Source organism: Lepisosteus oculatus, chromosome 22, assembly GCF_040954835.1.
Source record: "Lepisosteus oculatus isolate fLepOcu1 chromosome 22, fLepOcu1.hap2, whole genome shotgun sequence".
In the NCBI taxonomy this organism is placed as follows: domain Eukaryota; kingdom Metazoa; phylum Chordata; class Actinopteri; order Semionotiformes; family Lepisosteidae; genus Lepisosteus; species Lepisosteus oculatus.
In genome coordinates, this window is record NC_090717.1 from 4,803,758 (window position 1) to 4,814,688 (window position 10,931).

Sequence of the window (10,931 nt, forward strand, 5' to 3'; positions counted from 1 at the left end):
CTTGTGCGTAGTTTCTATTTGTGTTGTGCTGTTGGTTCCAATTACGGGAACTATCAATGTAATGAAACCACTTTAGTAGAATTTAGATGATAAATCTAGAGGATGGATTTTGTCTTTTAAATATTGATAACGCCAATCCTTGACTGATATATACTTGGTGTGATATTTTTTTTTGTTGGGAAGGAGGAGGAGATGAAAGAATGTGTCAGTGATCTGAAAGCTTTCCCGCAAGTTCTGCAAAATAGTTAACATCCTGCACACTAATGGGCTTGCAGGCTGAAATAAGCTTTCCTGTGCACAAGTCATTTGTGCAAAAACAGAAGAAAACCTCCTTTGTTCTCCAGAAGAAGCTCTGTAGTTTTTCCCGGTGTTCTAAAAAAGTACAAAGCAAAATGGAAGTATACATTAATATTTTATCAGCCTTGAGCAAATATATTTTTTAAAAACTAGGCCTATTTAGAAGCAAGTAAAACTGAGTAAATGTCAAAGCATATACTTGTTCCAGCAGCAGGCCTGAGGTTAAAGCTTTGTTTTGACATTTGAGATATTCAAATTTAGTCCATATGGTCTTAATTCTTATGTTATTTGCAGGTCTTTCATTTTCATTTAATTTTAATTGTCTTCCAGCTTACTTTGCAGAGCACAAAATCCAGGGTTGCCTTCTTCGAAGAGCTCTAAATGCCTAGAGGGATTTCTTTCCCTTCCTGGACAAGACAGAAGTCGCGACTCCTAAAACTCTTCAGGCAGAGATGTGACAGGATGGAATACAATCTAATGGTACCTCTAAATACAGAAGGAAAGACATTGACCAAATTTAGAGCCTTGTTTACATGGGCTTGGATTGTATACTCACTACAACAGTAAAGATTGCAGTATCTCTAGGATTACCAAGACTTAAAATGATTTCAAGTGTATCATGAAATTAATAGGAATGAAATCCTTTGAATGCCATGTGAAGCTTCTGCATGAAACTGACATGAAGGAAGGATGTTAATCTGTGCTTGCTCAGTTTTTACATACTGTATCTATTGAAAAATACTTTTTTAAAGTGTTTATAATGACATGAAGTTTGACTTTTATAGTATTATGAATTGGATCTGACAGTTTGTGATGGTTTAAAAAACATGTATAACCTTGTGTTTAATGGTTACAAAATGGACAGGAAAGATTTAAAACGCTGTTTGCAAAATGCAGTTTCTGTGTAAATTGAATTAATGGATTGATGGTGATATTTGGAAACATCATTAAAAATGGATACATAACAAAAATGCCCCTTTCTTTAAAAAAATCATATTGGTCAATAGGAGGAAAAGGAAAAATGACTTACATTGAGGTTTGTTATTTTAGAAGTCTTTTGTATCTTTGCACAGATATCTGATATCAATCTTTATGTGGACCATAAAGAGGAAACAGAGACATTTAACATGTAAACAATGCAGCCTTTTAAGCTTTATTTAATTTGCATTATTTTTTTAAATAGAACATTAGGTGCACATGTACAAAGAGGCTTATTCTGTATGATTCCCCCGAAGCACCATTTCTACAATGCTCTGATGAATTCAGAAGAAAACAAATTACAAAGAATTAGCCGCCGAAAAACATTTCCATGCATGAGGCTCCTCCATCCAGAATCCAAAGAGCAAATGCAATGGGCTGTGAGCTGCTGAATCCCCACTTTCTGTTTATTTCCCAACATAATGAAGAAAAGATTAGTGTAGAAGATTCACACTTCTGTTTGAAGAGAATACCCCTGCTGAACCTGAAATGCTAGCAGGCAGGCTAGTCAGAGTGAAACAGTCTAGGAAAAGGTTGAGCCATATGTGGACAATTCTCAGTATAGCTGTTAATTAAAGTGTGCATTTCGTACAGTATATGTTCTGCATTTGTTTCATGTGCAGGAGTTAACCATGGAACTATAGATTAAGGGTCTCTTCTTCTTGCTACTTTAGTCCTTTGCAGACCAAGCCTTTTAAAATTTGTCAGGGACAAAGCTGTGGAAAATCATACATTTTTATAAAGAGCATGTTGTGGCTTATTCATTTTCAGACAACAGAATTTTCACGGTGTCTTTTTGTAACTCTTGCAGATTCCGTGACCCCAACACACAATGTTTTTTAACTTTATATGCAGGAATATTAGTTCTATTAATCTCTGCAAAATATATATTTTGCATTTCAGACATTTTTAATGAAATGAAATAAGTAGTCAGACTCCATTCAGATTGATATTTTGACACCGAATAAGCATAAGAGTGAGAAAAGAATATTCCAAAGGTAATCGTCATAATTCATCTGGAATGAAACAAACAGCAGGTGGCAGTCTTTTACCTATGGAGTACTGAATGTGTTATTAAATATTCCCCCCCCCCAATCCTCTTTCCTGTAAACAAATACTTAAATCCAAAAATTATGAATATTTTGTAAATGAGAGATGGATGTGTTTTTTCAGTAGCATGGGAACATTAAAAAATTTATTTATGCAGCAATCACATGTGTATTCTTTAAGGAACACTTGTTTCCATTCTTGGTAAGCATATTTATCAATAGCTCATTTGTTGCTTCATACACTCAAATCCTTGTATAATAAAATATAGCATCTGAGGAAATAAAACAAGAATCCTACATAAAATATTAATCCTAATCAGATATATTTTAAGTCATGCTGTCATCTATTTTATTGTATACATTAATATAATAGTATATTACCTAAAGTGATGCAGTGAAAATAAAACATTACTGCAGTATTGTACAAGATAGTAATAAACCCTCATGCAATGCAGCAGACATACAGATGAGTCCCACAAAGCAAGGCAAGCAAACCTATAGTGTATATTGACCTTTTACCCATGAAGTGTTGAGTCCAATGCCTTGCTTTTGTTCTAAAAAGCAGGGTCTATCCTTTGTTTTTGCTGACAGATGTAAGACCAAAGTGACTGTGACTTGTGTGGTCTTGGATTCATTAATCAATGGGCGCAAAGCAATATTTTCTTGCGGTGAACTTTCTGACCCTCTAGGTAATGAGAAACTCCATCTGCCATAGATATTCAGCACCTGCATCTTTCATGAATTGGAATCTTCATTCACATTAAAAGGTAAGCTCTTCTCCAAATTTATGAAGAGGTTTCCTGTCCCTTCTAAAACTTGATACCCATTTCCTCTCCTATCTTTGTGGAATACCAGTGTTTATCTGAGCCCAGAATTTTGAGAATAAATAGTGAAACCCTTATGATATAGTGATTTTGATCTGATTTTATATAGTGAAGATTATAGGAACCACACCAGGAAATAGTGTAAAATAGTATTTAGGTGTTTGCGAGCATTTACGTGAAATCCAGTAACTGTACTTCCACTGGACAAAGGAGAAACACATAGAGGTTTAGAAAGGCATTTATGTTTAGGATTATGCAAGTGAAAATATTTAAGATCTTCACATATATGAACAGTAATCACAACCGCAAACTTTATAAGGTAAATAATGAGAAAAGTGGCATTATGTTACATTATTATGCTTTTTTCTCATTTATGATATAGTATTAAATAGAGCTAAATCAGGCATAACATATTTAAGCTCCTTCATTTTAATGTTTTTGACCTTACCTGTGAATGATGATGAAAAATCGTTGTCTTTCTTGATCTTTTTTTTCTGGAAAGAAAACCACATTATTCTTATTTCATTTTGTTGTGTATTGTCGTTTATATGGCGCCAATTCAGTGTAATGCCTTGAAGGCTTTCTTTTCTGTCTAGTTTTCAGGCAAGTTTCAGACATACTGATTTGCTCATTTTTGCAGAATTCTTAGAAACAACAGCAGGTGGTTTGTCCATCGACAGCTAATCAAATCAAGGTAGATGAGGAGGGGAAGCGAGACCACTCATTCAGGTGAGGTAAAGAAACATTCTTCTTCAAATTTGGACATGCTATTCACTGAAGTGCTTTACTATGCAGTGTTACACTTTCTAAATCCCATTGTGTGAATGAAAGAAGATGAGATTTATGCATCCCACTGACTTGCCTGCAGACACCTTTAATAGAGTTCAGTGTAATTAGGGATAAATGAAAAGCCCCAGTGGGTGGGATGCAGTCAGCATGCTTGTATTGAGTCTCAGCACCACTGCCTCAGTCATGCAATACTTTTGCTTTGAATACTAATGACTCTGGTGCTTTTAAGTTACCATGCTTTAAAAAGGTCTATATACTCAATTCTTGTTTTTGCTTGTGGGTTAGCTATGTGGAAAACAGTGCTGTTAACAGATGTTAACACAGGAAAACTTTGTTTTGTATAGAGAACTACCCACACACTGGCCAGAGAAAAATCAGTGTAATGATGGCAGCTGAAAATTGCATTAGGTCCATTTAGGCAGGGGTATACGTTTTTAAATGTTCTGTGAATATTTACTCTGGAATATACCACTAAGATTAAACACTGCATTTGCAAGCCTGCTTAAGTTAATCAGTTGCCAGTGAGGCATTGATAGTAAAAGCTTGAATGTACTGCAGCCTCTCCAGAGAACTTTAGAAAGCCAGTTGGATATTTACGGCTTAAGAATCAATGAGAATAATAAAGGTTATTTTGAAATGTATTTGGAAACAGTCAAAGTCACCTAAGGAGCTCACACAACAGAAAGCTGTTGCTTCTTCTCCCAGGGGGTATCCAGTCAAAGGCTTATTGAAATTTATGTGGGCGACTCCTTTCTCCTATTCCATGACCAGACGCATTACATTAATGTCACCTGCAATGAGTTACAATAATGTGCAACCTTCAAGTGACTCTGACCAACGAGCGAGGGGATTGGTACAGTAGCTCATGTAAACAAGGGTTTTTTCATTTTAGGCAGGGATTAGAAATGAGCTGAGGAAATAGGCTTGTTGGCAGCAACGAGAATTCACAGCGCGTGTCCTGGATGGCCATGGTGTCTATTGGTTTTCATTCCAGTAGGACTCTTAAAGATCTGAATTAGCTGATTATTCACTCGGTTGCACCAGTTTAACAGTGCTCTTCAGCATCTAGTGGTTCAGGGACATGGAAAACACATTGGCCTTCCAGGACCAGGACTGGGGACTTCAATCTAATTCACTAGCATGTGTGTGTGCTAGTGATTTTGTTTGAAGAGACTCTGTTCTTTAGAACACTCTGTCTTAAAATAAAATGCTTACAATCACTATTCATGGTGATTGTTAAGAAAATTAACATCATAAACATGAATGACACAGGGTATCCTTTCACTAATCTGATGTTACACGCTAGGCAGAAATTACAACACATTCTTGCAAATGGGTCAGCTTCCAAAGGGTTGACTGGCAATTAGTCTGAGCTGCAATACACATTATCTCAGCCTACAGCCTGTAAGTGAGTGAAGATAAGGCAGCCTACAGGATATACTGCAAATGAAGGATTAACTGCAGGGTACCTTCTATGCTATATAGTCCTGTGGGTTTAAATTGCTTTCTCTCCAGTTGAGGCTACTTTTCCAATGCCTTTTTAAAAATGTTAATCAGTTTTCATCTGAGGCTGAAAAGTGCATTTTGCAGACAGGAGAAAGCTGCACAGTGCTACAGTGAATTATATCTTCAGCTTACCCCTCCTCTCTGCTCTCCATGTAAATTCAGTATGACATCGGTTTTTGTTCTCCGAGAGACAAATGCAAGTAAAACTTGGCCTTAATCAGTCCAGATGAGTTGCTGGAATGCTGTAACAGTCATTAAGAAAATAAATTGGTAATGTCTTGTTGCCTCTGATGACCGTCTAGCACAAGAACGCCCTTCGAGCCTTGATCATAACTGGCTGGCCTACAATTATAATGATTGTCCTGGAAAAGGAACATCTGTTGAGCTGACTGACTGTGGAAACCATTTTAGGACATCCATCCAGCCATTCATCGGTTCAACCACTTATCCATCCAAATTAATTTTCACTTTTTTCAGATTGATCAAAAAAGAAACTAAACTTGTACCGACAGGAGGGCTTTTTGTGCTGTGCTAATTCACAGCTATGTCGCCTGTTTTTATATACTGTATTTAAGCATGTTTTAGCCCATAAAATTGACTTTACATCCTGACGGGTATAAATGGATAACTGTTGGTACTGGTATCTTATTTTCTAAAATGTCTAAAAGCATTCTGGGTAATATGCTAATTAGTTTAGGTATGGGCGACAGAAAAGGATGATGTGATGTATGCACAATATGCAATACTGTATGATGATGTAACTAACATGGGTTACAAAGTACTGTTCAGCGTAAGAAAACGTGTACCATTTACAGATATACTGTAAGTCTAATTTACTTTTGTTACACACAATGCATACAAGGCAATGTGAAACAGCAGTGTGGAGTATTAGCCTGAGGGTCATGGCTTCACATTCTAGGTCAGACATTGAATTTTGAGCAAAGTACATCACTCAGATTGTTTCAATGAATACCCTGCTGAATATATAGGCCATTGTCAAAAAAAGAAATTGTTCTCAATTGGTAAAATAAACCAACTTTACCCCATAAAATAAGTAAATAAATAGTATGAAAATTACTTCCTGGACAAAAGCTAGGTAAAGAAGGCCATAATAATGTTCAAGAATATTTTTCCTATATGCAAGCAACAAAATACTTTATTTTTTAGAAGAAACCGTTCTTTAGATTTCATTTCTCATTTTTAACTTTTTAATGTTTTTGCATATATTTTGTCTTCTGTCTAGTTGACTTCCTTAATACTTCTTTTTGGTCACATTTGTAATTACAGTTTCACCTCATTCTCTTGATTAGCACACACTCAAACAGTAATTCCAGGACTGGGGCATGAAAAGAGCCTAATTCCAGGATTTGGTCTCTGTGAGTGAGTTTTGGTTAAACTGCAGTACATACGTATAAATGTCAGGAGCTTTCTCACTGAATTAGGTGCAGTGTTACAGTGTCATGCACAGTTATGCATCAGGGCTGTGTACTCTTTGCCCATACATTTATATATAAATATAGTCTTAGCAATTACACAGCAGCATGAGCATAATCATATCTGATGGAATGGCTCCTGCTTTTATTGTTATACATAGTGGTGCATGTATACAGTAACTTAAAAAAATGAAATACTTTTCAGGAAAAATCCAGGCTTAGCACACATTCAGCACATTAATCTCTCCAACTCTTTACAGTCCACCGCCTTTGCAAATAATTTCTGTTCCCCCTCCCTCACCCCTTGTGTCTTCCTTGTAGAACCAGATTAGTTTCTCATAGCATCTCTCTTTAAGTAATCTTTCAGGCACAAGGTGATAAATTGTCTTTGTTTTAACTGTGTCTGCTGGCCAGACTCACAGCTCGGCAGGAGGCAGCTAGAGGATTTTTATTTTAGCCCAGTAATTGAAATTGCGAATCTTCCAACGCAATGCTGGGGGAATTCATTAGATCTGAATGAGAGAATCTCTGTGACCCAAATTTCTTACCTGCCTGCAACAGCGATGGCGGCAGAGCAGGGAATCGCGTTTGATTTGATGCCAGCACCCCAGACTCTATTGCCAAGGTCAGAATATTCTGATAGAAATAGCAGCTGCAGATAAAGGCACATTTAAAAATACACAAGCAAACACAAACAAGTAGAAGCTGTCTTTAACTGCTTCCCAGGCAGAGACAGAGAGATTGGTATGCAGATGTATTCATAATTGGGAATGTGTCTGTTGCCAGCCATTTGGTTTACAATGAGAACAATGATCAGAACATGAAGATCACGATGTACCAGGATGTCATAGAGAACACGAAGCACTAACTGTTACAACCCTGCAAATTCTGCATGACTGGAACAGAACTGCTAATTCAGCACCACTAGACGTTGAAGAAGCAGGTTTAAGGCAGAGCTTGATTGTTGCAGAAATAATTATTATTCAGCAGACCGTGTATTCCCGTAGCAACTTTTCAGATGTATGAAATTATAATTGTTAACTTGATTTAACTGTTTTTTTTATTTATTTAAACTGAAACCAGGTGACATGTTACTCAGTATATTTATATATTTTTTTAATAAGTCTGACTAAACATTTAAATTCAGATGATAGCTGTTCCCGTCAACTAGTTTTCCTGTCAGCTGAGATGATGTCTTGTCTATTTCAGATAAATTTAATAATAGAAGGCGAACACCAAGATGTTTAAAATAAGGTAAAGCACTTTTCCTATATTGCTATTTTCTGTAATGCTATTTTCAAATAGCAAGTCTATTTTCAGCAAAGTGTTGCTATGGCTGTCTGATGGTAAAATGTTGGCCATGAAAAATATTCTTCCCATATTTATGATGCATTGTGTTCAGCCTCTCTATTCCCAATTCTGACTGCCACAGTGAGTGTATCTCTCCTTTTAAATGCAGTTTTCACAGCGCAGAACACCAAATTCAAACAGCCAGGTTTCTTGAGGGTCCACTGAGCTATTTTCATTTTGCAGCAAGTGATTGTATGGTTGTGCACAGCACATTTTTCCACTTTAAAAACCTAATTCCTTCTCCACTACTCAGACTCTGACAATATTTGCACGATGCTTATTATTCTCACCATATCGCCTCCTTCAAAAGACAGATACGCTATGGTCTATATAATCCTTTCAGCTTGTTTTGTTTTAACATAGTTCTGAACAAGAATATGTTAATTTTTCAGATTTCAGATTGTGCATGTGTTGCTTTTTTTGGGTAGTTAATTCGTCTGAAATTCACAGTTAGAATTGAGTACATAATACTAACATCTCAATATATGTGATACATAGTACAATATGCACTATGATTATATAGTATACCAGTGAAACTGTAAAATATTAATCCTTACAAAGGTCAGTACTGCATACAGAGTACACATTCTGTTAGTAACTTATTTTTCAAGCAGAATGAAAAACAACTGCACAATGATTTACAAAGTTATATTTACAAAGTGCAGGGGTTTGATCATTTTATAAATTAATAAAAAATAAAACATAATGACAGGAAGTTAATGTATTTCTGTAATTTAATGGACATTTAATGAATGTTGGCAGTATTGAAAGAAGTCTCACCTATCACAGTTTTTTAATTACTGTAAGATCCAACATCCTTCAAGCTCTTCTTAGAATGGTTTGTTTGCAATCATGGTAACTGATTTATATTTTCTAAGCGAACACTTAAGAAAATAACATTTTCATGCAGATCGTGTATTTCTTAACATCGTTAATATTAGATTATTATTTTGACATATTTCGTCCAAGGCTGTCCATTTTAATGTCTGTATTTTTCTTTCCTTTTTCACCCTATTAATGCATCCAAAGAACATACAGTAACTGCTAGGTATTAATGAAAGCAGCAAGTGCTGTTTTTGTTGTTGTTGTTTGAACTGTAGATTTTGCATTGCTGTTGTCTCGAAACAGTGCTTTCATCAGTATTGATGATAATTTATTCAACTAGATCAGTCAGTTGAGAACTGATTCTCATTTACAATGATGACCTCGATATAGAGGATTGATTTACAAAACTGCTTGACTTGTACCGTTTCAGAGTACACACATTTCTGTAACTGAAAACAAATTGGCATAAGCAGAATTCTAAGTACAATTTAAATAGCACTTATGGTGACTGCTACAGAATAGAAGAGCTGCTTAATTAATTAAAGGACTATTCATAATAAATATTCAGCAATTAAAAATTAATAACCGTGTAAAAAGAAATTAAGTTACATAACCAGCCTTGATTTATAGCATTTCATCAACCACAACACGGAGCGACAGCAGAACAGCAAAAATGAAAAGGCATGTTTCATTTTTGCTGTACAAGGTACTTGGTAATATGAAAAGAGAGTTAAAGGACATACAGTATCTAGAGAGCAGTCATCTCAAGAAGAAGCAGATTTCTGAAAAGAAATTAGATGTCTGGTCTACACTGAATGAACTAATAATGCTTTAAAGCCCTTTGATTTCACACAACAGGACCAGGAAATCATAACTGAAAATGAAAAGGGATTTTATTACAGGCATGTAAAAAGCACATGAAGAGTGCTGGTTGTTGGGAATAAATTACATGCTTGCATTATGGATACTGACATCTAAAAAAGCTTTTGCAGAGGTTCTAGAATCAATATTTTAGGGTGAACCTGTCAATAACAGAGAGAGTATTTTCTTCCTTCTGGAAAGTGCTGTTCTTTTCCAATGTGAGAAGAACAGAAAAACCTTAATAGGCAAATCTTTGTGAAAATGAAAATGTATGTAGTCTTTCTACAACTCATTTTATTTTTCAGATTTCTTATCTGAGAGTATAGTAGTTCCAAGTCTTGACTAAACTTAATTCAACTTGTTTTCACTGATATGTTGTTTTTGTTGCTGTTGCACTACATAAAGCAAACAGGTAGCAGATACTGAAAACAATCCACATGAAGCCATTATTCAATCAGCCAAAGACCTGAGAGGCTCTCTTATGACAACCGACAGCATACTGTATGTACTTGGTTGCCTTGTAAATTAATCCAATTATATTTTATTAAATGTGTGTTTAGACATCACATACAATGAGTGATAAAACTAAATCAGTACATCCTGATATCAGATTTTGAATTTAACAGCTGCTAATCTATAGTTTAGGAGTGTGTTTCATGTACAATTTGTTTTTGCCTTGTTCATTATTTCTCAATATAGGGCCATTGTAATAATCCATTGTTAATTGGCACCGATTTATGCATTTTTACCTTGCACTAATTATGATGCCATTAATGGATTAGTTCAGTACCAGCTGGCAGAGGCCTCATGTAAGGTTTTAAGTACTGTAATTGGAAATCGGAGGCTGTTTAGATTTTTAGATTTTTTAAAGGAAAGACTAGAGAACAGCAGTACAGAAGAAGTCCATTATCAAGAAGATTGTTATATGTGAGTTCAAGGGTCTCTCTCCTTGAGAGGATTATGAGACTTGAGGTGACTTTGCTGGTATTTAAACTGACTACTAATTATACCCTTAGAAA

General features: G+C 35.6%; 1 protein-coding gene across 1 annotated transcript in view; it reads left to right on the forward strand.

The window, feature by feature from the left end:
• nf2a (NF2, moesin-ezrin-radixin like (MERLIN) tumor suppressor a) overlaps positions 1-1,286 on the forward strand; it is a 28,408-nt gene extending 27,122 nt beyond the window's left edge. The window contains exon 16 of the mRNA XM_006640186.3: positions 628-1,286. Within this exon, the coding sequence (XP_006640249.1) occupies positions 628-678 (51 nt within the window). The 3' untranslated portion in view covers positions 679-1,286. The remainder of the gene's footprint in view (positions 1-627) is intronic.
• The last annotated feature ends 9,645 nt before the right edge of the window (positions 1,287-10,931 follow it).